The 24,895-nt window shown below is 40.0% G+C and overlaps 6 protein-coding genes across 6 annotated transcripts, besides 70 other annotated features; all 6 read left to right on the top strand.

Annotated features, from left to right (window-relative positions):
• Window positions 1–233: 233 nt before the first annotated feature.
• Window positions 234–254: a sequence feature (AT_rich).
• An 86-nt stretch (window positions 255–340) lies between these two features.
• Window positions 341–450: a sequence feature (A-rich).
• Window positions 451–482: a microsatellite.
• Window positions 483–491: a microsatellite.
• Window positions 492–513: 22 nt separating this feature from the next.
• Window positions 514–569: a microsatellite.
• A 141-nt stretch (window positions 570–710) lies between these two features.
• Window positions 711–740: a microsatellite.
• Window positions 741–826: 86 nt separating this feature from the next.
• Window positions 827–899: a sequence feature (CT-rich).
• A 113-nt stretch (window positions 900–1,012) lies between these two features.
• Window positions 1,013–1,074: a sequence feature (T-rich).
• A 153-nt stretch (window positions 1,075–1,227) lies between these two features.
• Window positions 1,228–1,286: a sequence feature (A-rich).
• Window positions 1,287–1,384: 98 nt separating this feature from the next.
• Window positions 1,385–1,407: a microsatellite.
• Window positions 1,408–1,474: 67 nt separating this feature from the next.
• Window positions 1,475–1,526: a microsatellite.
• A 127-nt stretch (window positions 1,527–1,653) lies between these two features.
• Window positions 1,654–1,692: a sequence feature (T-rich).
• Window positions 1,693–1,697: 5 nt separating this feature from the next.
• Window positions 1,698–1,743: a sequence feature (A-rich).
• A 95-nt stretch (window positions 1,744–1,838) lies between these two features.
• Window positions 1,839–2,017: a sequence feature (A-rich).
• A 325-nt stretch (window positions 2,018–2,342) lies between these two features.
• Window positions 2,343–2,432: a sequence feature (A-rich).
• Window positions 2,397–2,454: a sequence feature (GA-rich).
• Window positions 2,455–2,577: 123 nt separating this feature from the next.
• Window positions 2,578–2,645: a microsatellite.
• Window positions 2,646–2,754: 109 nt separating this feature from the next.
• Window positions 2,755–2,775: a microsatellite.
• A 1-nt stretch (window position 2,776) lies between these two features.
• Window positions 2,777–2,798: a sequence feature (AT_rich).
• Window positions 2,799–2,877: 79 nt separating this feature from the next.
• Window positions 2,878–2,899: a sequence feature (AT_rich).
• Window positions 2,900–3,097: 198 nt separating this feature from the next.
• Window positions 3,098–3,131: a microsatellite.
• Window positions 3,132–3,218: 87 nt separating this feature from the next.
• Window positions 3,219–3,393: a sequence feature (T-rich).
• Window positions 3,394–3,533: 140 nt separating this feature from the next.
• Window positions 3,534–3,573: a microsatellite.
• Window positions 3,574–3,835: 262 nt separating this feature from the next.
• Window positions 3,836–3,891: a sequence feature (A-rich).
• A 320-nt stretch (window positions 3,892–4,211) lies between these two features.
• Window positions 4,212–4,289: a sequence feature (T-rich).
• Window positions 4,290–4,312: a microsatellite.
• Window positions 4,313–4,420: a sequence feature (T-rich).
• A 437-nt stretch (window positions 4,421–4,857) lies between these two features.
• Window positions 4,858–4,919: a sequence feature (A-rich).
• Window positions 4,920–4,940: 21 nt separating this feature from the next.
• On the top strand, window positions 4,941–5,600 carry Tb11.03.0620 (uncharacterized protein; the record flags this gene model as incomplete). Its single annotated transcript, XM_823049.1, has 1 exon — window positions 4,941–5,600. The coding sequence occupies one exon, from the start codon at window positions 4,941–4,943 to the stop codon at window positions 5,598–5,600; it is 660 nt and encodes a 219-aa protein (XP_828142.1).
• Window positions 5,010–5,068: a microsatellite.
• Window positions 5,601–5,688: 88 nt separating the features above from the next.
• Window positions 5,689–5,750: a microsatellite.
• Window positions 5,751–5,806: 56 nt separating this feature from the next.
• Window positions 5,807–5,831: a microsatellite.
• Window positions 5,832–5,957: 126 nt separating this feature from the next.
• Window positions 5,958–5,995: a microsatellite.
• A 123-nt stretch (window positions 5,996–6,118) lies between these two features.
• Window positions 6,119–6,205: a sequence feature (T-rich).
• A 147-nt stretch (window positions 6,206–6,352) lies between these two features.
• Window positions 6,353–6,377: a sequence feature (AT_rich).
• A 140-nt stretch (window positions 6,378–6,517) lies between these two features.
• Window positions 6,518–6,570: a sequence feature (T-rich).
• A 7-nt stretch (window positions 6,571–6,577) lies between these two features.
• Window positions 6,578–6,606: a microsatellite.
• Window positions 6,607–6,830: 224 nt separating this feature from the next.
• Window positions 6,831–6,862: a sequence feature (AT_rich).
• Window positions 6,863–7,007: 145 nt separating this feature from the next.
• Window positions 7,008–7,104: a sequence feature (T-rich).
• Window positions 7,105–7,287: 183 nt separating this feature from the next.
• Window positions 7,288–7,342: a sequence feature (A-rich).
• Window positions 7,343–7,551: 209 nt separating this feature from the next.
• Window positions 7,552–7,572: a sequence feature (AT_rich).
• A 92-nt stretch (window positions 7,573–7,664) lies between these two features.
• Window positions 7,665–7,746: a sequence feature (CT-rich).
• Window positions 7,747–7,764: 18 nt separating this feature from the next.
• Window positions 7,765–7,792: a microsatellite.
• A 364-nt stretch (window positions 7,793–8,156) lies between these two features.
• Window positions 8,157–8,191: a microsatellite.
• A 57-nt stretch (window positions 8,192–8,248) lies between these two features.
• Window positions 8,249–8,300: a sequence feature (A-rich).
• A 383-nt stretch (window positions 8,301–8,683) lies between these two features.
• Window positions 8,684–8,714: a microsatellite.
• Window positions 8,715–8,821: 107 nt separating this feature from the next.
• Window positions 8,822–8,841: a microsatellite.
• A 31-nt stretch (window positions 8,842–8,872) lies between these two features.
• Window positions 8,873–8,898: a microsatellite.
• Window positions 8,899–8,993: 95 nt separating this feature from the next.
• Window positions 8,994–9,072: a sequence feature (A-rich).
• A 288-nt stretch (window positions 9,073–9,360) lies between these two features.
• Window positions 9,361–9,389: a sequence feature (AT_rich).
• Window positions 9,390–9,558: 169 nt separating this feature from the next.
• Window positions 9,559–9,582: a microsatellite.
• A 9-nt stretch (window positions 9,583–9,591) lies between these two features.
• Window positions 9,592–9,737: a sequence feature (A-rich).
• A 125-nt stretch (window positions 9,738–9,862) lies between these two features.
• Window positions 9,863–9,952: a sequence feature (T-rich).
• A 50-nt stretch (window positions 9,953–10,002) lies between these two features.
• Window positions 10,003–10,044: a sequence feature (AT_rich).
• Window positions 10,045–10,121: 77 nt separating this feature from the next.
• Window positions 10,122–10,198: a sequence feature (CT-rich).
• Window positions 10,199–10,258: 60 nt separating this feature from the next.
• Window positions 10,259–10,282: a sequence feature (T-rich).
• Window positions 10,283–10,305: a microsatellite.
• Window positions 10,306–10,467: a sequence feature (T-rich).
• Window positions 10,468–10,659: 192 nt separating this feature from the next.
• Window positions 10,660–10,683: a microsatellite.
• A 40-nt stretch (window positions 10,684–10,723) lies between these two features.
• Window positions 10,724–10,812: a sequence feature (T-rich).
• A 64-nt stretch (window positions 10,813–10,876) lies between these two features.
• Window positions 10,877–10,897: a microsatellite.
• Window positions 10,898–10,932: a microsatellite.
• A 501-nt stretch (window positions 10,933–11,433) lies between these two features.
• Window positions 11,434–11,501: a sequence feature (A-rich).
• A 189-nt stretch (window positions 11,502–11,690) lies between these two features.
• Window positions 11,691–11,731: a microsatellite.
• A 431-nt stretch (window positions 11,732–12,162) lies between these two features.
• Window positions 12,163–12,186: a microsatellite.
• A 63-nt stretch (window positions 12,187–12,249) lies between these two features.
• On the top strand, window positions 12,250–12,723 carry Tb11.03.0650 (hypothetical protein, conserved; the record flags this gene model as incomplete). Its single annotated transcript, XM_823048.1, has 1 exon — window positions 12,250–12,723. One exon carries the CDS (start codon window positions 12,250–12,252, stop codon window positions 12,721–12,723), a length of 474 nt encoding a protein of 157 aa, XP_828141.1.
• Window positions 12,724–12,764: 41 nt separating this feature from the next.
• Window positions 12,765–12,830: a microsatellite.
• A 620-nt stretch (window positions 12,831–13,450) lies between these two features.
• Window positions 13,451–13,506: a sequence feature (A-rich).
• Window positions 13,507–13,809: 303 nt separating this feature from the next.
• Window positions 13,810–13,912: a sequence feature (T-rich).
• A 602-nt stretch (window positions 13,913–14,514) lies between these two features.
• Window positions 14,515–14,545: a microsatellite.
• A 25-nt stretch (window positions 14,546–14,570) lies between these two features.
• Tb11.03.0660 (hypothetical protein, conserved) lies at window positions 14,571–15,719 on the top strand (the record flags this gene model as incomplete). Its single annotated transcript, XM_823047.1, has 1 exon — window positions 14,571–15,719. The coding sequence occupies one exon, from the start codon at window positions 14,571–14,573 to the stop codon at window positions 15,717–15,719; it is 1,149 nt and encodes a 382-aa protein (XP_828140.1).
• Window positions 15,720–16,347: 628 nt separating this feature from the next.
• Window positions 16,348–16,380: a microsatellite.
• A 55-nt stretch (window positions 16,381–16,435) lies between these two features.
• Tb11.03.0670 (transcription factor, putative) lies at window positions 16,436–18,262 on the top strand (the record flags this gene model as incomplete). The annotated part of the gene is made up of 1 exon (XM_823046.1): window positions 16,436–18,262. One exon carries the CDS (start codon window positions 16,436–16,438, stop codon window positions 18,260–18,262), a length of 1,827 nt encoding a protein of 608 aa, XP_828139.1.
• Window positions 18,263–18,664: 402 nt separating this feature from the next.
• Tb11.03.0680 (hypothetical protein, conserved) lies at window positions 18,665–21,511 on the top strand (the record flags this gene model as incomplete). The annotated part of the gene is made up of 1 exon (XM_823045.1): window positions 18,665–21,511. One exon carries the CDS (start codon window positions 18,665–18,667, stop codon window positions 21,509–21,511), a length of 2,847 nt encoding a protein of 948 aa, XP_828138.1.
• A 421-nt stretch (window positions 21,512–21,932) lies between these two features.
• Window positions 21,933–21,959: a microsatellite.
• A 209-nt stretch (window positions 21,960–22,168) lies between these two features.
• Window positions 22,169–24,634, top strand: Tb11.03.0690 (hypothetical protein, conserved; the record flags this gene model as incomplete). Its single annotated transcript, XM_823044.1, has 1 exon — window positions 22,169–24,634. The coding sequence occupies one exon, from the start codon at window positions 22,169–22,171 to the stop codon at window positions 24,632–24,634; it is 2,466 nt and encodes an 821-aa protein (XP_828137.1).
• Between the last annotated feature and the right edge of the window lie 261 nt (window positions 24,635–24,895).

Genomic DNA, 24,895 nt, shown 5'->3' with positions numbered 1-24,895 from the left:
ATTTCGTTACATTTCTTTTCGTATCCGCTGCTAAATTGTCATGTGAGTTTTTTGCGCATGATAAGACGATATAAGAAAAGGGTGCGGTGTGTGCATTGGATTCAAAGAGTTTCGGTTATTACTATTACTATTGTTATTGTTATTGTTATTATGATTTGTCTGGCTATGTTTCCCCATTGATTTTATATTTTTATGTCTCTCCACGTGTGGGTAATTACGTAGCAGACTACCTCTTTATATATATATATATATATCTCCTAGTTTCTTCAACCTGTTGTGGTGGATGTCACCGATCTGCACTGCTAATGTTTTGTAATTAGGAAAATAAGGAAAAAAATTGTTTGTTTTTGTCTACTGTTTGTTTCCCGCTTCTTCTTTTTTGTTTTTTCTTTTGATTCTGCTTTGAACTCCGTTGCTGTTACTATTATCACTATTATTGTTATTGTTGTTATCATCATCATCATTATCATCACCATCATTATTGTTGTTGTGGCTCCGTAGCCCACGTGTACGTATACATATATATATATATATGAGTGAATATTAAATATATGTATATATGTATATATGTGTGCGCTTACCTGGTTGTGCGCTTATTCGTTAATATTTGACTTGTTGTTGTTTGTTGTTTACTTTCTTCCTTTTTCTTTTTTTTTCCTCTCTCTATTTGGTTCCGCTTTGTTTCTCGCCTTTGTAACGAGTGGTTCTCGCTTTTCTTTTCTTTTCTTTTTTCTTTTTTTTTAAAAAAAAATAAAAATACTCCTTTCCCTCTTGTATAGCCTCCTGATTAGACGGCTGAAGTGAAGAGGGGAAGGGGGAGGGTTTAAAAAAAAAAAAGAAAGAAAAAATGCATGCGAGAGTTTAAGAGGAGGAAAATGAAAAGAAAAAGAAAAGAGAGAGGAGGTGAAGTTTCAGGGGATTAAAAGAGAAGGTTAAATGAACCGAGCGGGATGGAGGTAAGTGAGACTAAAACCAAATAAAAAAGAAGTTCCTTTTTTTCTTCTTTTTTTTTAAAAAAAAAAGTGAAAGGAAAAGGCAAAAAAGAAAGAAAAAGAAAAAGAAAAAAAGGAAAAAGGGGGTGAGCGATTTAATAGTCGAAAGAAATGAAATTTCTTTTTGTGTTTCGTTTTGCCACCAAATGATGCTTTGCGTTTGTGGTGTTGAATCCCCTTATTTTTTGTTTCCAGTCGCGTGCTGCTTTAATGTGAACAGGGCGTAGGACACAATTTTACTTTACTTTACTTTCCTTTCTTTTCCTTTTCTTTTCTTTATCTTTTATTTTTTTTGTTTGAAAAGAAAAAAGAAAAAAACTTCTATATTCCACCGCTGTTTCGCCTTCTTTTACCTTTCTTTTAATCCCTTTGTGTGTGTGTGTGTGTGTCGGTTATTATTATTATTATTATTGTTGTCGCTCACCTGTGTACACGTTGGTCTTTTTTTTTTCTTCAGTTTCAATTAATCCATCCGTTGATTCTATACATATATTTACATTTATATATTTATAATATGTATGTTTTATATATATAAAATTTTTTTTTAAATGTCTACGAACTCCGCGCATGCGCAAAAGAAAAAAAAAACAACAGCACCTTTGATGTTACGTCCCTCAAATGCTTGAGAAAATGAAACCGCAACAACAAAGCAAAACGTGACAGAAAAAAAAAAAGAAAAATACGAAAGGAAAAAAAAAGATTGCGTCTTTTCTGTTTTTTTTTTCATTCCTCTCCTCTTTTTCTTTTTTTTATCGCGTGAAATTAATCTCATGGGAAGGAGACCTTCTTGACACCACCGTCAATATTATATCACCGCAGTCCATACCTTTTCTTCTGTTCAGCGGATTTTCTTTTCTTTTCTTTTCTTTTTGTGTTTTTTTTTTTGAGTATTTGTTATTGTCGTTATTGTTGTTTTTTTGAAATTTTTTTTCTTTTTTTTCCTTTTTTTCTTTTCCTTTTTTGTCCTTACCTCCTCTTCCTCTTCCTCTTCCTTTTCCTTTTCCTTTTTCATCTTTTTTTCTTTTCTCACGTCCTCTCAATGCCTTCACTGGCAGAGTAAAGAGAGGATTAGTGGCTTATGTTTGAGAGGATGCAAATTACTGATATAAATATAAGTGAGAGGAAAAAGAGGATGAGAGGAAGATGAAGAAAAAAAAAGGAAATTCATTGCCGCTACCGATGCTGTTGTTATTGTTATTGTGTTTGTATTTGTATATGGGTTTTTTTTAAAAAAAAAGAATCATAAAAAAAGAAATGAAATGACTTTGTTTGTGTGTTTGTGTTTCATTTCTAACTCGTACCTCCTTTATTTTCTTCCAATTTTTCATTGCCTTAGTTGGGCTCGTACACTTCTCTTCCTTTGTGTGTTTATGTTTGTGTTTTTTGTTTTTGTTCGTCGGTACTTCTTTTCTTCTTTTCTTCTTTTTTCTTTTTATTTTTCCTCCCATATTTTTCCATCTCTATTTGGTTGTTATTATTGCCGCTGTGGCATCGTGCGGTTGCGGTAAACTTTTTGTCGTTTTTTTTTTTCTTGTGTGACAGTTTGTGTTTGTGTTTCTTGTTTTTCCCTCACGTGCCTGTATTCATATATTTATATGTAGTTATATACGTATTTATATGTATATATATATATATATATATATATATATATATTCACTTATTATTGGATATGTGGATACGAAACAAAGAAATAAAATAAAATACTTTTTATGATGGTATATTTTATTTTGTTACTTTCAAGTGACTTCACTACGGTGGACTTGAGGGGAGGGGAGGGGAGGGGGAAATAAATTTAAAAAAAAAAATGAAAATTGGCGCTTTTTATAAGAGGATATTAAATAAAATGGTGAAACACCAATAGAAGGAGGGGGAATTGTCAGCAGAGATTAAAAAAAAAAATAAATAAACAACGACAACAGCAACAAATTGAAAAGTGAAAAAGAAGAGAAGTGAAGGGAAACATGAATGCACGAGTGTTGGAGTTTTTGCAATTTAAGCGAAAGAAAAAAGAAAACAATAAAACAAAAAAGTGATACACGCGAAAGTGTTTGTTGTTTTGCGATGGTGTCAGTTCGTTGCTTTTTCATTTTTCTTCGTGTTCCCGCTTCTTTCTTTCTTTTCTTTTTTTCTTTTTTTTTTCTATTGTTTCCTATGCGTTGCCTTAAATAAATTTACTGCATTTACCACAAAAGGTAGCAACGTCAGTTACATCAGTTTGAGGATAATAAGCAAAGTAAAGAAATATAAAAAAAAAAAGAAAAAGAGCAAGAATGAAATAAAGCGAAATGTTGACAAATGGGAAAGAAAAAGAAGGAAAGAATGAGGTGAGGACTTGAAAGCAAACCATCAAACAGAAGAAAAAGATGAATAAAAGAAAATAAAAAATAAAAATTAAAAGAAACACCGGCAAGTTGTGATACGAAGAGGGACACAGAGGGCGAGAGAAAGGTAACGCACACGTATGTCGTTTTACATAATATATATTACATATATGATATGCAATTGTGTATGTGTATGTATGTGTGGGTGTGGGGGAAACGTCAAACAAAAACAAAAACAAACAAACAAGCAAACAAACAAAGTGACAAAAAAAACAAAAAGAAAAAGAAAAAAGGAGGAACGGGAGAAAATTTATGTGGATGAGTTGACGAGTTATGATGGGATGAGAATTATGAATGGAAGTTAAAAATGGGATTAGGTGTAAATGTTGTGTGTTTTTTATGACAAGAGGAGGAAAGGGGAGGTGGAGGAGGAGGAGTTTCTTTGACCCCGTGTGTGACGTAACATCTCATCTTGGGTAACTTTTGTTATGATGATTATTATTGTTATTGTTCTCCCCGCTCTTTTTTTTCTTTTTCTTTTTCTTTTTCTTCTTTATTTTATTTTGTTTTGTTTTTTTAAATCTTTCTGTGTGCGTGCCCTTCCTTCCTTCCTTCTTTCTTGTGTTATGTGTGTGTGTGTTTTTTTTTGTTTTGTTTTTTTTCTCCCCTTCCTTTCGCTGCGATGCAGTGGTGTTGTAAAACAAGGCGGTGGGAGTTTGATGGTATAGTTTTAGCAGAAGTAACGGGGGAAAAATAATACGAAGAAGAAAAAAAACAACAACAGAGGGATGAAATAACATAAATATAAAGATGAAAGCGAAAGGGAGTAGGTGCTCCTTTTTTTCTTCTGAAAGGAGGAAAATTAAATAGAAAAAAAAAGGAGAATAATTAGGTGATTAAAACGAAAGAAGAAAAAAAAAAAAGAGAAAAACATCCCTCCAAAACAAAGGGGACAAAACAAAAACCAAAAATACAAATATATATATATATATATATATAGGTGAACAAAAGTATAGATAAACAGACAAGAAGGGGGAAAAGGATGAGGAAAGAGAGGAAATAATAAAAAGAAAAAAAAACAGTTGTAACAACAACAACAAAAAAAAAGAGTTAGGAGAGAGAGAGGAGGACAACAATTTGCTGCAACGACAGCAGAAATGTTAAGTGGGGCTTAACTCAGAAGGGAATCTTGCAATGATTATTTTCTATGATTTTAATCCTTTAACTTTGCATTCGCTCCTTTCCCTTCTTTCCTTCTTCATTTAATTTTTTTTTTGAATTCCTCCTCCTCTCCCCATTAATATTTTTGTTTGGTAATCATCTTTCTTTTTCATATAATCCACATTCACTCCCTACTCTAACTTCCACTTTTTTTTTCTTACCATCCTCCTATTTCAAATAATGCTGCGGGATACTTCCGATGTTTCCACTTCAATCTTCACTTCCTGTCCGTTTGTTTATCTTTTAATCAAAGCAATTTTCATTCTTTTTTTCCCCTTCTTTCTCCAAATAATCCGTCGCATCTCGGTACATAAAGATTAAGGTCTTTTTTTTCTTTTTCTTTTCTTTTTTATATTTTTGTTTTTACTTTCTTCTTGATTTTTTTGACGGTGCAGTCGCAAAACAAATGTCTCAGGTTCCACTGGCTTCTCCATGTGACCCCTACAACACCACCGGGCAATCGCAGTCGGAGTTGCAGCAACAACAACAACAACCCGCTCAACAGCAACAACAGCAGCAGCAGCAACAACAACAGGCACCTCCTCCGCAACCGTTGGGTCAAGTGAATCAAGAACCCGATTTTCTACGCAATCTTATGGTAAATTATATTCCAACTACTGTTGATGAGGTGCAACTCCGGCAGTTGTTTGAGCGCTTCGGGGCAATTGAGTCGGTTAAAATTGTGTGTGATCGGGAGACTCGTCAAAGTCGCGGTTATGGTTTCGTGAAGTTTCAGAGCGCCTCGAGTGCTCAACAGGCGATTGCATCATTGAATGGTTTTGTAATCCTCAACAAACGACTGAAGGTAGCGCTGGCTGCTAGCGGTCATCAACGTGGGCGTAACATGAACAATGGTTTCAATGCGTATGGCGGTTATGGCGGGTATGGTGGCTATGGTGCTTATCCTCCCGTTGCTAATCCATATGCACAACAACAAATGATGGCAATGTATCAGCAGTATATGATGCATGCACCGCCTCAACAAACTCAACTTCCCCCACCACCACCTCCGCAGCAGGCACCGGGTCAAACTGGGCAACAAAGCGGTCGGCCTGCCCGTAAATGAAGGGGTAAAAAGTGACTTTTATGTGATATGTGAGATGCATATTTGTGGGCAGGTGTGACTTTACTCTTTACTCTTTACTCTTTGGCCGTATTATTATTATTACTATTGTTTTTGTTGTTACTTGTTATTGTTATTGTTATAGTTATTGTTTCTTTTTCTTCTCTCTTTTCAGACACGAAAAGAAAAAAAAAACATCAAAGAATGAGTATATATATATATATATATATATATTTCTGTGTGTATTTTTTTTCTTTCGTTACGGTACAGAATGCACTCTGATGTCAGATGTGAAAGAATGTTGGATTGGATCGAATTGGATGAGGAAGAGGGGTGATGGGTGGAGGGAAAAAGAAAAGAAATAATAATAATAATAAGAATAATAATAATAATAATAAGAAAAAGAAGGGATAAGTGATGTGTACCGAAACGGAAAGGTTCATAAAGGGTAAACGAGTAGGAAAATGAAATGAAACAAAAACCAAAAGAAAATATTAGGAAGGGGTAATTTGACACAAATGAGAGAAGGGAGGAAGAGATGGGAGAATAAGAAAAAAAAGAAAAAAAGAAAAAAAGAGGGAGGAGTTGGCAAAGCCAAAGAGAAGAAACGGTAATCAGGAAAATTAGCCAACGGATAAAATGAAGATGGTGAAACAAATGATAGCGGAAATGTGAGGGAGAGAAGGAAACAGGGAGGAAGAGATACAATTTCAACAAAAGTATTTAAGTATATGCATTTTGGTATGCGTGTATACATATTTATATTTATTTATTTATTTACAGATAAACAAAGGGCAAAAGGGAAATATCTTATTGAGGTAAAGGCATGATGCTATAAGATATCATAACCGAGATGCAATGTGTGTTTTATTTGTTTATTTAACTTAAGGGTTAAAGTATAAAAGTATAGTGGAGAGGGCAAAAAAAAAATAAGAAACAGAAAAAAAAAATATGATAAATAAAAATAAATAAATCCAAAAAAAGGAAAGGAAAGGGAAGGGAAGAAAAGAATAGCTCACTAGCAATAATAATAATAATAATATGATAATGAAGGGAACCTTCAGCAAGAAGTGAGCCAGACCCGGTTGAAAAGAACGAATGAAAGGTGGAAAAAAAAACGCAAAAAGAAAAAGGAAGGGAAACAAACAGAAAGAGAAACAGAAAGAGGTGGGAGAAGTGGAAGTGGAAGTGGAAGGAATGAGGAGAACATAATGAAATCAATTTTTGAGCGTGAAAAATTAAAAAAAAATAATAAATTATAATATGAAAACCTAAGCACAACCACGTCGAGCGCGTCGTTGGAAAGAAAGACGTATGTGTCTCCGCTTTTTCGTGTGTACATGTATTTGTGTTTTTCTTTTGTATAGGGAGCCATGCGCGTATTGTGACAACATACAGAGTTGATTGTACAAAACAATAAAAAAAAAAGAGAGAAAAGAAAAGGTGAGAAATATATAGCAAAAGGGGAGAAAAAGAGGAGAGGAGAAAAGAATGCAATTGAAAAGGATGGTGTTGAGGTGGTTGAGATTAGGATTAAAGTAATAAATAAAAAAAAAAGGGTACAACGCGATACGACGGAGTAATGGATGTGAATGTGGGGAATATTATGGTGGCAATATGAAAGTAGTTGGAGTCCAAAAATAAATATTTATTTACCCGCAACATATTCCTGAAGTCAGTTACATACACATTTCATTTCTTTTTTTTTCTCTTTTTTATTTTTAACTACTTCTCTCTTTCTTTCTCCCTCTTTATTCCCCACCGAATGAAGGTGAACCCGCATCTTATGCAAACAGACACATTTTACAGCAGTGTTCGTCTCCACTTCCCCTCCCCCCCCCAAAAAAAAAGAAAAAAAATAATACATAACATCACATACGAGAGAAACCCAAGAAGAGGAAGTGAGAAGAGTTGCCTGACGGTAGTGAGAATAAATATTTGGAAAGATTAGGGGAAATTTTTTTTTTTTAAAAAAGGAAAGAGTAAAGAAAGAGATTTTGCATGTGTGTTTGTTTTTGTGTGTGTGGATGTGTGCGGACAGAAAAGTGCGAGGGAAACCTTTTCTTTAAAAATAAAAAAAAACAGAAGGGAAAAAAGAAAAATGAAAAAGTAATAGGAAAATAGGGAAGAAAGAGAGGATGAACGAAGGGGTAATATTGATTTCATCATATATATATATATATATATATATATATGACAAGATGAGATTGAAGAAAGATCCTCATGATGATTTGGAGCATTTACTTGACGCGTTGAAATGTCTGTCAATTCTCCACATGTCACATTCCGTTGAATATGAGAGGAAAGGACAGTTGAGTGAATGCAGAGGAGAACAAACGAACGAACAATTAAAAGAATGAAAAGAAGAGAGAATTCAAAAAAAAAAAGGAGGGGATAGAGAAACATACACACACTAAGTTGTGGAAGTGCATGTGCTGCCGAAGAGAGGAGATTATTGTGATGAAAATGATGATGATGAAATAACAACATAAAAAGGAATGCGGAAAAAAAACACAAGATGACATGAGAGGATGCAATGAGTTGGGAGAGGTACATCGCAAAAAAAAAAATGAAAGAAAAAAATGAAAAAAAAAGGAATGAGAAACGAGGCGAAACGAGCTGAAGCGAAATACTCTGCATTGTTAAGCGCATGTCTCGTTTGGTATTTTGTTTTGTTTTGTTTTCGTTTCAGTGTGTGTTGTTCCTGTCACCATTACAGTTGGCATCATGTATGTCCCCCTTTTCCCTACTCCTCTCTTTTGGGTACCGCTGCACCATTTTTATTTTTGAGTGCGTCCGTACGCAAAATGTGTCTCTTAACTTCTTTTTTGTTTTTATTTGGTACAAATTCGTATTTGTTTTTTTGTTTTTTTGTGTGCATCATGAACGTACCTTTCTCCCTTTTGTTTGTTGTTTTGTTCTTTCTAAATCACATTATATGTGGTTGAAGCAAATCTCCTTTACTTTTTGTTTTGTGTGTGTGTTTGCCTTTCTGTTTTCTTTGTCCATGTTTTACATTTTTTTTTTTTGATTCACAACACCTCTGAGTGGCTTGAACTACTGAAAAGTGCAATCTCATGCCCACTATTCGTTCATTCATTCATTCGTTCATTCATTTCATTTCATTTAATTATACTCCCTCGCTTTCATATTTCTTCGCGCATACTTTTTGGCTATTATTTCTTGTGTCGTGTGTTAGGCAAATTTGGGTGGTCAGTTTTTGGTTGTTTTTGTTTTTGTTTTTTCTACTTTTTTTTGCTCGTTTGTTTGTTTGTTTGTTCTTGTTGTTGTTGTTGTTGTTCATATGCTATTTTTGCTGTTTTCACCACCCAGTTATTTTCATATGTGGGTTTCCTTCGTTCCAGTTGACCGTTGTTGTCTTCTTTCCCTCTTCCCTTTTTTCTTTTTTCTTTTCCCTTTTTTCTCCTCTTTTTTTTTTCTTTTTTTTCTTTTTCTCTTTTTCTTTTCTCCTTTTGTTATGCACTATTTTACCGATTCCTCCCTTTCGAAAAGTTCTCGCGTCGTCCCGCCTGAATTTCCTCTCATTTTTCGTTCTTTTTTTTTTTTTACGTTTTATTGTGTTTGGAAGTGTCCCTGATCTTCTCTCTTACGGTATGTTTGTGTGTGTGTGTGTGTGAGGGAAGAGGATCATGAACATTTGATAAGTAACACAATATTTACGATTCATCATATAGTGTGTTTATATACCAGCGGCTTTTTGTTACCTACCATTTTTTTGTGTATTTTTTTTTTTGGGGGTTTCTTTTTTATTTTTACAAAAAAAAATTATTACCGGAATCATCTGCTTTTACCGTGTGCATGAGTATACGTGCGTGTATGGCTTCATGTTTTGTGGCCATGAAACGAAAAAAAAAAATAAAAGACAGAAAAAGATGACTTTTACTCTTTCGGTGCCTCTTCTCTTCGTTTTGCCCATTTCTTTCATTTCTTTCCCTCATCAGTTCTGTTCTGTTCTGTTTTGTTCCTTTTCCCCTTTTGTTTCTTTTGTTTTTTTGTTTTTTACGCGCATATATGTGTGTGTTTTCAGCGGTTCGCTTTTCTTTCTCTTATTTTTCTTATTTTTATGTCTTTTATTTACCTTAACTTTACTTTATTTTTTAATTTTTTAATTTATTTTTAAATGTGGTACCGCTGTTTTATATTGTATTTGGGGAATATTATGTATGAACAGTAATGTTATAATGATGGGAAGGAAATGAAAGGGAACGGAAGTGGCGAAAGGATTGGAGTGGAAATGTGGCATGAAGAAAATGCAGAAAATGCAGAAAAGAGAAGAAACAAACAAAATATACGCAAAGACAGACACACAAGAAAAAAAAAAGAACCAAAAAAAAGGGTGGGACAAGTGAGAGCGCGCATGCGTCGGCGTAAAGGAGGTTTTCACAATAAATTTAAATATTTATAAATTATATATATATATATAAATGAGTGGAACGGATTCTAAGGGGGGAAAAATACAGAAGGGAAAATGAGGCTCATGACTAAGTCAAAAACAATAGTAGCAGAAAAAAAAAAAGGATCAAAAGAGGAAAAAAAAAACAATGAAAGAAAGAAATTTGTGTGAGAGAGAGAGAGAGAGAGCGGCGTTTGTGTTTTATGAAAACAAAAGGAATAACTAGCGAAAACGAATACGTCAGATCAAAATAAAGAAGAAAAAAAAAGAGCAAACAAACAAACAAACAAACAAGAAGGGAAAAGAAGCAAAAATTCAAAATAAGAGGGGGAAAAAAAAGGGATGTGAGCGGGAAACGAAAAGGGAAGAATGGAAAGGAAAAAAAGAAAAAAAAACGTCGAAGTGGAAAAAGAAGAGTTTAAACGAAAGAAAGAAAAGAAGAAACAAACAAACAAACAAAAGGAGCCGCGAGTCTTCGCTTCCCAAATGAACATGAGATGTGCTGAGCCCTTTTCATATTATTTGGATGTAGCGACGATTGGTAAAAAATGTTTTTTTTCAGTTTTATTTTTGTTACGGATTGTTAGAGATAGTATTTCACAGTCGATACTCATCAGCGCTGAATTACCTGGAAGAATGGTTGGGTAGTATATATATATATATATATTTATAAGCAGAAGTAAAATTGAGGAAGCAACAACGAAGAAGGAATAAGAAAAAAGCAAAAAAAAAAGAGGGGAAAAATATCAAAAGCAAGAGAAGGAGAAAAGAAAACAAAACCAAAAAAAACAAAAAAGAAAATTAGCAAAGACAGCGTATTGATATAATATAAAATACATTTGTATATGGTTATACACATGGATATAAACAAACAAACAAACAAACACAAGCACGCACGCACGCGCACACACATGCAAGCACAAATATAAATAAAAAAGTATATCTGTATCTATTTATATTATTTTTGTGGGATTAACATATGTATGCTCTGCATGTGGTAGTCAAAGCTCTGTACCCAAAAGGTGAAAAAAAAAGGTATACATTCATATTTAAATGTTCACGTTTATTTCTATATGGTGGAAAAAGGGAGAAAGGTTTTAAAAAAAAAGGAAGGACAGAAGAAGAGGAAGAATGGGGGAAAAAAAAGAGTGTGAGAATCAAGGAAAAAGAGGGTGTTGTGTGAATATATGCATGGTTAAAGTGGAGTGGCGCTCTCCTTTTTTTTTTTATTTTGTTGGTGTGTAGCTGATGGTTCTGGCGCTTTTTTTCTCTTTTAAAAAAAGTCTTCTCCGCTGTATGAAGTTGCCTTGCCCCCAGCGAAACCTTCAGGAGCTTTGCGTGTGACTGCCCCCCCTCCTTTCATTAAATATACGGATTTGACTTGTGAATGTTTACTGCAATAACTCATCATTGTTTAATGACTCTTCTATTTTTCTTTCTATTTTTTCCTTTTTCTTCATTTTTCTTCATTTCTCTCTTCTTTACTATTCAGTGCGTATGTTAGGTATAAATGATAGGAGTAATGATGGAGTTGTGTTGAAAGTGGCAGCAAAAGAAATCCTTTCGGGTCTTTTTGGCTTACATTGATGATGTTGTAAAAGTGCGTTGGATCGGTTGTATTCCCTTTCGGGTACTGGTAAACACCATATAAAACTTCATTATATCAAATAAATAAATCAATATACATATTTATTTATTTAATATATATATATATATATATTGATTTATTTATTGAAGTTTGAGGTTGTTATTAACATCACTTTAGTGATTTGTGTGTATTATTTTTCCGTTAATGTGCTGGAGCCTCTTTTCTTCCTCTTATCTCTTACACTTTTATATTATATGGTATTATAATCTGAACGGAGTGATGCTCAAGTCAATACTGAGAGCTGATGAGGGGAGGAATGAGCCTTTTTTTATATTTTTCATCCTAATTATTAGAAGGTGCATTTTTGATGTTATGGAACTATTACAAAACTCATGTGAGTAACTGCGACGGTGTTATTAATTTTGCTTTCCTCTTTTTTTTTTTTTGCCGCCATGATATCGTCACCTCAAAAAGAGTGAGAAAAAGTTTATGGTTCAATTTGTGAATGCAGTTTACGTCGCCCGTTTATTCACTTGTGATCTATCCTCTTTATAATAATAATAATATATATATATATATATATATATTTTGTTGTATCATCTTCCGTATTTGCGCATATTGTCCCCCCCTCCTCCTCCTTTTAGAAACTAATGGCTCCACCTTCAGATATTTCGGAGCGAAGGCAGCGGGCTTCGTTAAAAAGCAAAAAGCGATGGGTGAGGCGCATTCTTTGGTTAATTGTGTGGTGGTTTGGTGCAGTTATTATCAGTAGGCTTCATCAAGATTCATTGCGTATGTATGTTATTGTTACTACTTTTATCGCCATATTTGCAGCTTTGGGTTGGAGGCAGCGACGGAAAATACCACGAGAAGGCGTTAAATCTAATATTCACGAGCGATTCGGCACAATTGCGTCATTACGGAGGCGATGCGTTGAATTTAATGCGCTAAAAAATATTGGGACTCCGGAGGCCATTCGCGTCATTCGAGATGAGGCATTCCGTCAAAATCTCATTAATTCACCACCGGATGCTCCGTCATGCTGCTGTGGAAGCGGGAGGCCTTTCGCGGAGTGTTGTCGCGTACTGCAGGAGGAATTGCGCCGATGTGGTGCTGAAACGTAAAGGGGGAAAAAAAGAAAAAGAAAATATAATATGATATATGAAAAAGGAAAGAAAAGGAAAGGAAAGGAAAGAAAAGAAAAAGAAAAGGAAAGAAAAGAAAAGAAAAGGAGGAGGAAAGCATATAAAAAGATTGTGTGTGGAATGACGTGTTACAGTCACTAATGTTTTTCTTTTTCTTTTTGTTTTTTAAAATCCTTCTGTACCTCAACCGCGATTTTCTCTTCGGTGTAGTTGTGAACCGCACTTCATATATTGGTACTGTGTATATTTGTAGGAATATTTTATTGTTGCGTTCCTTTTTTTTTCTTTTCCTTTTCCTCGTTGCTTACCGCCTATTTTAGTTACATGCCTTTTTGCTACTACTGCATCGTTTGCTTGAGCGCAATGTTGAGAAATATTTCTTTGAGAGTTTGGCGTGTTCCAATGAGTATTCAACCGGTCATTTAAAGTTGTGATGGTTGTGTGTCCATATAATTATTTTTGTTTTTGAACATTTGGTAAACTTCTCACCATTCAGTGCGAATTTCCCCAGATCCTATTGCAGTAACATTCACATATTTCTTTTTAAAAACTTGCCCTCATGTTTATATTTTGTCGGTATCTTTTTTTTTGTGCTTATCATTCATATCATTTGCTCATGATGCTGTAAAAGAAAACAAATTAACAAGCTCTACTTTGTTCCTTTTTTTTTTCTTCTTGTTTCGAATATTAACAAAAAATAAATGAATCATTATTATTCTTATTATTGTAGTTCTTTTTTTTTTCGTTTTCGTTTTTACTGTTTCAAGTATTTTTCCATCGAATTTGTGTCCAGTTTGTAAGTGGTGTATTTTGGTGCCATTTATTTTGATAATATTTACTTGTAGTGGAATATGGAAAATATTACAAATGTCTCCATTGCCGCGAAGGTTCATGAGCAACTCCAACAAAAACAACAACGCCAACAACAACCGGAGATCCCACGGGAACGGTATTTAGTTGCATATTTACTGCTAATTGGAATAGTTGGTACAATGGTATTTCTATTTATTCGCCGTGGTGCCATACGCCGACTGGGACGGGAGTACAGCGGCGTATCAAATCTGTAGACAACAGCCATACCAAAAGGGGGAAAAAAAATAAAAACAACAACAACAGCCACAAGAGAAAAAAAAAGAGAAAACAGAAAAATAACAGAAACAAGAAACAACACATGTTTCATTTACCGTTTGTGGAGAAGCAGTGGCGAGTTGCTTACATTTATAGTTAACACGGAAGGGAGGGGTGCAGTAGTCTCACGCGATTTCGGTAAATTTCCCTCCTCCTTCCTTACGAGAGAAATATATATATAAAAAAGAATGTATATGAGCTCACTGATGTTCACAGCTTTACTGTGGGCTCATGTGCGTGTGTGTTACCAATTTCTGCCGGTTTTATGATTGATGTCAGCAGCTGCCGGATGCGCGGAGTTTTGTGTCGCATTTTTTTTTTATTCCCCCTTCTCCTCCTCTTCCTTTCTTCCTCCTTACCATCATTATCATAAAATTTCGCCACAATTGGGAAAGTTGTTCGTGTTTATTATTTTCACATGCACACATTTGTTCGTGTGCTTACTGTTCGACGAGGTTGCGGTTTAAGTGAGGTAAATGCTGAACCACCTTCCCTTCAATGGTTTGTTTCCTCCAGGCGCTTTACCTCCCTTTTTTCCCCCTGTTCTTGACGTGTTTGTAATCGTCTTATTTCTCCAAATGGTTGGTTTCGAAACTTACGTATTTCTTATTTTTTCTTCTTATAGGTGTACGGTTCTGCCTTTGTGTGTGTGTGTGTGTGTCTCTGTTTGTGTTGCACAACAGCTCTAATTTTCAAGCATGCTGTCTCGTACTTTTTCCCGACTAAATACCGTGTACAGCAGACGCCGCTGGGAGCAGCGCATCGTTTCTGTACTTTCCGAGCAGAAGAATGCCAACGTTGACGCTGTCGCGCAGCGCTTTACTCGTATTTATAAGGAAAGACGCTTTACACCTGTGGAGGAAGCTTTTCCATTACGCGATACTGCTCGGTGGGTTGGACTAAATGATGAGAGCAACTCCGGATCTCACATAAATCAGCAATCAACACTTCAGCAGCCCCCAGACGCCCACAAGTTGCGAGCCGTAATTGTGGGGACTCAAAACAGCGGGAAAACATCACTGCTAAATGCCCTTTCGCTAAGTCATATTGGTGCTGTAAGTAATCGTAGTGGTGTAACTAGGGAGTGGACGAGGGGCGTTGCAACGGTGCACAATACACAATTGGTGCTACTCGATACACCCGGTATTGTTATTTGTAACGGTGAAAAAGACCGCCGCCGTCATGCTGCTCCTGTTGCGCGGACATGGGATGCTTTTACCGTTACAGATCTCGTTATGTTAACCCTACCGGCGGGACTCGGTTTTGTAGAGCCGGAACAAAAGACTGTTGCCCGTGAGGTTGTCCACCGGGCATCACTGCGTAAGATGCCTGTAGTTTTGGTTATTACAATGATGGACCGAGTACAAACCCCAAGACACCGCGAGTTATATTTTGCGATGCGGACTGATTTGGAGTCTTTATGTCTTCCTATTGCCTGCGTAAGTGAAACTAGTGTGAAGGGTGGAAATGGGCTCGTGGAGTTGAAGGATCTTCTCTGCCGTTACGCCTCTCCAGGGGATTGGGAGTTCTTTCGAAATGAAACAACGGATGCCACTCCTGTTGATCGTGTGATGGAATTGCTACGGCAGTGCTTTTTTGAGGTCCTTCCGCATGAGATCCCACACCAAATGCGACATCGGATCATTGGATGGACGAAAAAAGACTCTGGGACGGTTGAGGTTATTACGGAGGTATTTTTTGATAGGCCCGCATACATGTTTACCTTTTACGCAAAACTAGAGGCGATTTGCTACCGAGCACAGCGCATTGTTGAGCGTGAGTTGAAGGGCCGTTACCGGTTTGTTTTCCAAGCATTTATTACGCCAGGTGGAATGTCCTGCAAGTAATCGTGGGCAAGCGAGGGATTGAGAAAGGAGGTATCCTTAAATTACTTCTTCATTCTCGCCCCCTTGCTTTTTACATCTTTTCTTTGGCCTTTTTTTTTGTCGTAAGGTTGCTTGGCAGTGCGCGCGGACATTCAATGAATTATTCATTAACGAACTCTTTTCCTCCGGCGTATTGTTGCCGCTGTCGTTACTGTTCAGTTTGCCTACCATCCGCACGATTAATAATGAGTACACTGCGTTCAACACTAATGCTCGTTCTCTTCACTCATCTTAATTTTTTTTTTTTGCGTTCAACTCCTTGTTTTTTAATGTTCTTTCTAATTTTTACGTAACTCATCCGAAGTGCGTCTTCTCGTTTCAAGTGTGGAGAAGCAAGGGCACATTGGAGGTTCACTGTGTTCCTAAACTTTAATTTTTTTTTTTTCGTTGTACGTGTTTCAGTTGTAACTGTATTTCAGGCACGGGATTGTTCCTGTACGTTGGTGCATTACCTGCCATTAGTTCTTATACAAGAGGTGTTCAGGAAGGTAACTAGTTGGAACGAACTAGTAGTTTGGTGATATTTTTATATCCTTTCACGCCCATTTGTGAAGGAAAAAGAAAAGAAAAGAAAACACACGCACGCACGTATATATATATATATATATATATATATATATATTAGAAGGTTGCTTGCCTTAACTAATTTGGAATTTTTTTGTTGTTATTAGTAGTGGATGTCTAGTTGTTCGCATCCTACCTCAGCTCAGTATGTAGACCGCGCCCGCGGCACCATCACTTGTACTTTATGCGGTGATATCGTGCAGGATCCTCAACTCGAATTGGATCCCATATTTGCACGTGGTGATAAAGGTGGAAGGTTACGGGCTCTTGGCCATTTGCGACCCACACGTGGCTCCGTTAGTGTTCGTATGCCCTCCGCCAGACCTTCAATCGAGGCCGCTCGTCGCGGGATGGCGACAATTGCACGACAATTAGATGTAAGTGATGACATGGTGGAGGCAGCACTGGGGCTTTACAAACTCGCAGTTAGTCTTAACGCGGTGTCTGGCGCCCGACCAGCTATTCTTTGCGCTGTTTTGTATGCCATGTGCCGTCGAGAACGAACATCTCATATGGTGTTCGACTTCGCGGATGCCACCGGGGAGAGTCCATATGATATATTATCATACATGCATCTCGTTTGCGAAGCTACCCGGACTGAGGTACCTGTCATTGACCCATCATGTGTCGTGCATAGGTTTGCTGAGCAAATGAATTTAGGGCAAATGACGAGATCAGTAGTGGTTTGCGCACTAAAGGTTCTGCGTGCCATGCATGACGACTGGATAGCGTGCGGTCGGCGGCCGCTTGGCGTATGCGTTGCCGCCCTTTTAGTGGCATGTTACATGTTTAACATCCCGCGATCCCCTGACGAAGTTTGTGGTTTCGTGAGGTTAACCGCAGGGACCATATCTAGGCGTTTGGACGAATTTGCGGCCACAAGCACAGCAGCCTTGGATAGTATTGATAAGTATACAAGGGATGACAGCTCACTTCCACCAGCTTTCACCAGTGCTACGAAAAAGTATGATGGGGACAAGCGTGATGCAGAGCTGCGGCAATTGTCAGCAATGTATTACGAGCTTGTGGCCGAAGCGAAGGTTTCAACCCCAAGCACCCCAGATCGCTGCGAAAAGTGGAGGCATTTTTTACTTTGCCACTGTGCGTTAGAGGGGAAAACTCCAAGTGACGCTAGTTTAGATTTAACTACATTAACCCCTCAGCAACAGTTGCAGATTCTTGGCCTGCCCAACACCAAGCCGATCGACTCGTCGAAGGCGCGGGCAAGTGTGAAGGAAGAGGAGGACAAAATTATGGTGAAACTTGAGCGGGTCAAGCAGGAACCCGTGCGACAGGAACCGAGTACACCTGAGAAGGGAGCACCACCTGTACCTAATGCAGGGATGTCTCTTTCCGAAATGACCGATTATTATCGTATGTTAATGACACGTGATCCGAATGTGTTAGATATCCGTCGCGATTTCGATATGGAGGCTGTCAACCCTGATGATGTGGTGCCGGCACCTCAACTGCCTGAGGAAGAAGCTGTAGTGAAGACAGAAGGTGCAGCAGAGGCCAAATTCAAAATAGATCCCTGTCTAGCCGAGGTATTGTATGATAATGAGCGTACCCTCGCACTGCCTTGGGAGTTTATTGTGTTGCAGGATCCAGAATTAGACGACATGACAGACCTTGAACCATATCTGGTGCTTGATAACGAGGAACGCTTGAGACGCCAAAAAGTAGGCGAGGCGCTGTATGGGGAAAGTTGGAATCTCGGCGCTGCTCGCACGAAGGAGGAAATTGAGAGACTTGAAGAGTCGCATTCGACACGTAAGCGCCGCCGTGAACCCATTAGGGAGCATCTAACGGTGCAGGACGCGGTGTCCCAGGCACTTCGACGCCGCGGTGCATCTACCATTAACGTTTCTCAAATTGATGAACTGATTCCAGGTCTTGCGGGTTTAGAAAACTCAGCGGAGGATGAATGGGTCGCTTAGGCGTGTGTGGTGCAACATCGGGTTTGTTCGTCGTCACTTGTTTCTGTGTTTTGTCCCTCCACCCCTTCCCTAACCTTTTAAACCTGCAGGGGAGGTTGTTATCATAGTTTTGGTAGGTGGATTACTCCACGTAAGTTTCACTTTTTTTTTCCTTGGTTACCCCTTGTTACCGTCCTTGTGTGCATAACTATTCCTCTTCTTCTTTTTCTCATCCTCCGTTTATTTTATGTTTTCTCTATTTTTACCGTAAATCATTGGGGCTGTGCTTTTTTTTTTTTTGAATGCCGAGCAGTTTTTTCTTTTTTTTTATTTTTCTAAATACGAGCGAGGTTGTTTAAAGGAAGGTGGGTTAATTGGATATTATACAAAGCAAATTGTATCACCTTGTGAATCCCGCAAGCAATGGAAGGAAAGAACTGCTTCCGTACTCAGTGGTCGCAGGTGCCACTATACAGCGGTGGGAACATCGCGTCTCTGTTGCTGCTTCCAAATTCTCAAATTTCCTCTTCATTGCATTCCCCGTGTTTGAATGGGGTGGAGTGTCTCGTGGCGGCATGTGGTGATACAATTAATGTGTTACGCGCAAGTGACGGCGAACGGTTGGCGTCGTATACATTACCTGTAGAAGACGTGATTCTTCGCATTGATGCCGTCACGGTAGCTCCCATTGCAAAACCATCCGCTACTACCAAACACTCTCACGGTTCTGTTGCCGACGGGAAAAGTAGGAAAACGAAGCGCGATGAGGTGAGGGATGGGGAAGATACGAAAGTAGTTGATGCTGCAGTTCCTTGTGGAAGTTACATTGCTGTGGGAACACGTTCTCTGCAAATTTATGTTTTACGAGTTGAAGGCGCCTACCCCAATTTGGTTGAGGTGGGCGAGACGAAGGAGGGAGGTGATGGAGGAGATCAGCGAATAATATCGTCTTCAGTTACAAAGGCTGTGAGTGATACAAATCTCATCTGCACACTCTCACCGCTTCGGTCTTGGACGGCATCGCAGCAGGCAATTTCTGTCGTGCAGTTCACTTTTGATGGGTCTCATCTCGTCTCGGGCTCAACAGACGGAGGGGTGAAGGTGTGGGATGTGTTTCAACATTACCTCACACACAATTTGCACTCTCCTTCAGCATGTCTTGCACATTCCTTCTACGTGAACTCTGCAAAGGAGTTTATTTGTGTTGGGAGCTTTGAAGGGCACGTTGCTGTGTTTGACTTTGTCGAAAAAACATTAGTTGCCCATGCTCGGCCTCATGTGGCAGCTGTTGAAGCAATTTGTCTTACGGCAGACAACAAACACCTCCTTTCCGTTGGAAGGGACCGAAAAGTTGTCATTAACAAGATGACGAAAACCGGATTGGAGGAACTGCGTGCCGTTGTAGTAAAGGAGCATGTTTCTTCTGCGTTATTCGAGTCAGCCTTTCGGCTTCATATTGGTGCAATGGATGGAGTTATATCGACATATAACGTTAGTGTAACGGAACCATTACAACTTTCCCGGAGGCGGCGTAAAGTTGGTAGTGATGTCGAGGAATCCGATGGTGAATTAGCAGTCCGTAGTCTCGTTGTGGCAAACAAACCCAGAGGGACGCATGAAGTGGGTTTACTTCATGGTGTAGTGGAAGATGACAACCCATCACGGTTGTACACTGCAGACGCTTCCTTTAACATTTCACTTTTGGTGCCACACCCAGAAAAGGCAACTTACGTTCCGGACGTCACCCTGGTGGGCTTTTTGGATCAGGTTCTTGACGTGAAGCTATTTCCACCTCATTCTCCCATTCATCGAGTGGTGGTCACGAACAGCAAGGATTTACGTTGCTACCCTTCTCAAGGTTGCCTTTCATCTGTGTGTCTGTCAGGTCATAGTGATATCGTATTAACATGCGCTGTTTCTGTTGATACGTGCTTGATTGCGACCGCGGGGAAGGACTGTACGGTTCGGTTTTGGTCGACAGAGACGTGGAGCACCATTGCAATAGGTGAGAAGGGCCACAATGCGGACATTACTTTTATATCCTTTAATGCAAAGCAGTCCGATAGCTACTTTTTACTATTCTCCGTCGGCACGGATGAGAATTTATGCCTTTGGGATGTGGGGACGCACGTACTGCCCCTTGTTACAAAGCGGAAGAGCTCATCAGAGGAAACGCTCCCCATTACTTTCACTCACCGTGCTGGTATCAATTCAGCACATGAAGGTTCCATTCATACCTTGGCTGTGGCTCCCAATGACCAATACGTTGCAACGGCAGGAAAGGATAAGAATGTTAACTTGTGGACCGTTTCTGGGAAGAAACTCTTTCGCGATGCTTCACTGAAGGGCCACCGTCGCGCCGTGTCATCGCTGGCATTTTCGCCCACTGATCGTGTATTAGCATCCGCGTCTAATGATGGGAGTGTTCGCTTATGGTCATTGGTTTCATTGACGTGCGTCAAGGCCTTACAGGTGGATCGAATACCGGTGCTTCAGCTTTCTTTTTTCAACGGTGGGACACAACTCGTGACGGGCAACGCCGAGGGAGTTTTGCGTGTGTGGGCGATTTCAGTGGCGGAGGTTGTGTGGTCGGGGGAGACGCATGAAGAGAAGATTTGGGCGCTTTGTGTTTCTGAGCCTGAAGGTGGAAATATAACTTTTATCTCTGGTTCCGCCGATGGTGTGCTCATAGCGACGGAAGATTATACGGCAGAGGAGGCGGAACGTGTGCGACATGAGCGGCGGGACGTAATATTGAAGGAACAAGAATTGGCCAATGCGTTGCGTAAGGGTGAATACGTGGAAGCTTTCATGCTTGCACTGAAACTAAACCATCCGCGTAATCTACGTCAAGTGGTGCTGCGGTGGTCCATTAAGGATGCGAAGGGTTGTGAAGAATCACTATGTAAAGTAGTACTTCCTGCCTTGAATGAGGAACAGTTGGTGCGGTTGCTGCAATTTACTCGAGAATGGATCACCAATGCCAGGCACTGTGGGGTTGCTAGTCTTGTCATACACACTGTTTTGAGGGCTTTCCACTTTTCCACGCTTGCAGAAATGCCTGCCATTTCTAAAGTGCTTGAAGCGTTACTGGCTTACACGCAGCGCCACACTCACCGTGTCCATGATATGCTGAGAAGGACATATTACATTGATTACGTAACGCGTTCTTTGGTCCCTCCGGAACTTACCAGTCAGCCGCCATTTGTTCACAGCCTGGCATCAGCTGCGAGGCCACCAGCAAAAATGCAGCGCCGTGAGAAGACTTGAGGTGTCGCCGACTACTTTCTTTTTTTTTTTTAAAAAAAGAAACCCTGTAAATGTGCAAGCGGCTACCCTGAAGTGGAACCGGTGTTGCTAAGAAAGCCAACCACCGATGGTTATGGATGTGTAGTAGTGTGGACGTTGTGACAATGGGAGGGACGTGATGAGAGGAATGGGATTGTTGTCGAGTGAGCAGCATGGGGCGGCTAAATAAGTGTATAAATACACATTTTAATTTTGTGATAAAGCGGGCGTTCTAAAGTGAAGTACCAGACACTAGGCGTCTCTATTACTCAGTTTTTTTTTCCGTCCGCTCCCCCCCCTGCACAACTTCTTCCTTTTAGGAAGGGTAGTGTTCTCTACTATCTAATATCGGTAATAACTGTGCGCTTAATGAGGAACAACATATGGCTTGTAGTAGTAGTAGTATATATATATATATATATATATATATGTTATTCACTCCGACGCCAATGACTTTACACTGCCCTACCTCTTTTTTATTTTTTGGTTGATGTCTGTTCATCGTTGCAATGAAAAAAAAAACAAATAAACTTGGTTTCTTATTTGCCAATGATTACACAAGAGGTAGTTGGACATTTGCCTTCTGTCAGAAACACGTATACTTGAGTGAGAGGAGAAGTGTGAACACTTTTAAGCCCAATGGACGCATATCAATCTTTAAGCGGCCGAGTGGCCTCCATGGAGGAACTCCTGCGTAGGAGTGAATCCACCATGGCTATGGTTCTTCAACGTGTTAAGGGAATAGAGGAATTCGTGGTAGCAAGTGAGGGACGGCACCGTAATGAAGGCGCCACACGCAGTGATGGTTTGGCGCTTAAGTTGGATAGAGTGGCGGACGCGTGTAATGTGAGGTTAGAGACAGTCAACAATGATCTTCAAAGGCAGGGCGCCACCGTGCGGCTTTTAGAGGAGTCTGTTAAATCCATAGCTAGCACTGTGGAGCAAAAGGTGAATTGTGATATATTGGCCTGTTATCAGCGGTTGCAAACTGTGGAAACATCACTTACCTCCTCCGTACGGAATCTAGAGAGTGGCATAAAATCACAGTTGGACTGCTTGAGGTCTACCGATCAAACCATACAGGGGGAACTGGCTTCCGTGCAACATACATTTAGTGGAGAACTGCTGCAAACCCGGCAGCGTGTTGAGAAATTAGAGGCATCCGTACGAAGTGCTTTAGATGAGTTAAGGGGAATGTTTTCCAATGAAGTCGTTAAGTTGTCTGATAGTTTCAAGATGCAATTGCAATCTTACAATCAATCATCCAGTGCAGCATTGGCGGCGCTTGATCAAAAGCTTCAGGATGGGTTGAATACCCTGCAAGGGACGTTAGCTCGCGAGATTTCTGCAGATAGGCAGACAATCAGTTCGGTTGACACAAATTTGAGGGATGGGCTTCAATCATTGCATAGTACTGTGAACACGGATATCGCTACGCTCTCTGCGCGCCTGCAGTCGGAGGAAGTGGCTTCAAGGGCAATGCAACAACAACTTCTCACTGAGCTGTCATCTCATCGTCAGCAGTTAGAAACAGTAGATACCAACTGGAGAGCAAGCCTCACTGACCTCGCCGGAAAGCTGCAAGACGAATGCCAGGGCCTTCGTGGAAAACAGTCGGTTGTGGAAACTACTCTTCAGAGGAGCTTGGGCCAAGTGAATGCCCGCGTAGAGGAGGTTGCTGGTGAGCTCCACCGCACCACGGATAACATTGAGCGGAACGTTCAAACAAGACTCGCTTCAATAGAGGGGATACGCGATGACATTTCAAGGATTAAATGCTCGCTGGCAACCGAGCAGGATGAGAGACGGCGGTTACAGGAGGAGTTGCGGAGCTTCTCGGTGCTGGCTGAGCGCAGTGTGATGCAACTGCAGTCTGTTATGGAGGCGACGGTACGTGCAACCCATAGTGATTTACTGGAACGGTTGAGGCCGCTGACGACTTATCGTTCGGAGATGCACGCGGCGGTGACTGCCGCACTCAACAAATTGTGGTGTGAAGTGAGGGAGACGTTCACTTCACAGCGCGAATTTCAGGCTATACAGAATCAGATTGAAGTGCTCGACAATGCTGTGCGGAAAGAGGTGGCGTTGCTGGCGGAGAAGGGGAGACTACTCGAGCGCCGCACGGAAAAACAATCAGCAGGTACTGTTTCCACTGAACTTGCGAGGGTCAGCACCGAAAGCAGTGCCCTCGTTCCGTTCGACGCTGCTGGGGAACTTAATACTGTTTGGACTGAACTTCGTGACCTACAGAAACGGTTAGGCACATCGAAAGAGGAGATGATTGCTTTGATTGGGCACACTCGCAAGGAGCTTCTCAACAGCACTCTCGACATCGTTAAGGATAGCAGTGATGAGTTCCGCGGGGCCCTAACGGATATTAAAACAGACGTCCAACTGTTAATGCCCCGTGTGGAAAAGGCACTGACGGCTGCCAGGGCAGCTGTCGAGAAGAACGCTGGGAAGGATGGTGCCGGCAATCCAAAGAAGACTGTCATACGGTTATTGCGGAAGAGCTTAGACGACCCCACAAAATGCGGTGAAAACGCGGTGTATGTGTTGCCAGCCGAATCAGAGGCGCCACTTCATTCGTTTACTAAGGAACGGGGGAGAGAGGGTCCTTACGGGAAGAAAAACACAGCCCCAAATGATGATACAATGACATCAGGAGCGGCAAACCGACCGCTGCCGGAGAAAATGCAAACAAACCCGAGAGCGCCAGTTGAGCATAACATGGAGGGGAATGGACTAAGCAAGGGCCGTCCAGTTGTGCCGGCTTTGAGTGAAAGGGCTTTGCAAATCTCGGCGGCACGTGAGGAACCCACCCGATCCCCACTAGTGTCTCAGAAAGATTATAAGGGATACGCCGCGAATGCTGGTGAACATATTGCAAGTGCGGGAGTGCCTCATGCAACCACGGTGAGGCGAGGTTCACCAAATGCAACTGCATCTGGTGAAAGAGAGTTGGATGGTCAAATGCGAGGTTCAAGACCTTCACACGGGTTTGCAGATGTTGATACAGTGTCTGCTTCATTACTTCCTCCACTGGTACGGGGAGCGAGAGCGTCTCCTTCACCAGGGCCTTATCCCGTCACCAGTAAATAGTTGACTATTTAAAGGGGGGGGTGAGGGAAAGCAATGAAGCAAAGTGGGATTACAAGAAGTTGTTGGTTATGCTCACCTCGGCGTTTGCATAGCCTGCTTCACACGTATATATGCATATATTATTGGAGGCATTATTGGCACTGTTATGCCTCTTTTTGGGTACGAAGCTCTCCTCTATACTTTGAACGTTTCTTTGGACCTTTAATTTTTTTTTTGTAAATCATTCTCATTCAACCACTATTCGGGCAATAACACAGGGTG

Source organism: Trypanosoma brucei (genome assembly GCF_000002445.2).
Source record: "Trypanosoma brucei brucei TREU927 chromosome 11 chr11_scaffold01 genomic scaffold, whole genome shotgun sequence".
NCBI classification, from domain to species: Eukaryota; Euglenozoa; class Kinetoplastea; order Trypanosomatida; family Trypanosomatidae; genus Trypanosoma; species Trypanosoma brucei.
This window is presented reverse-complemented; position numbering and strand designations above follow the sequence as displayed.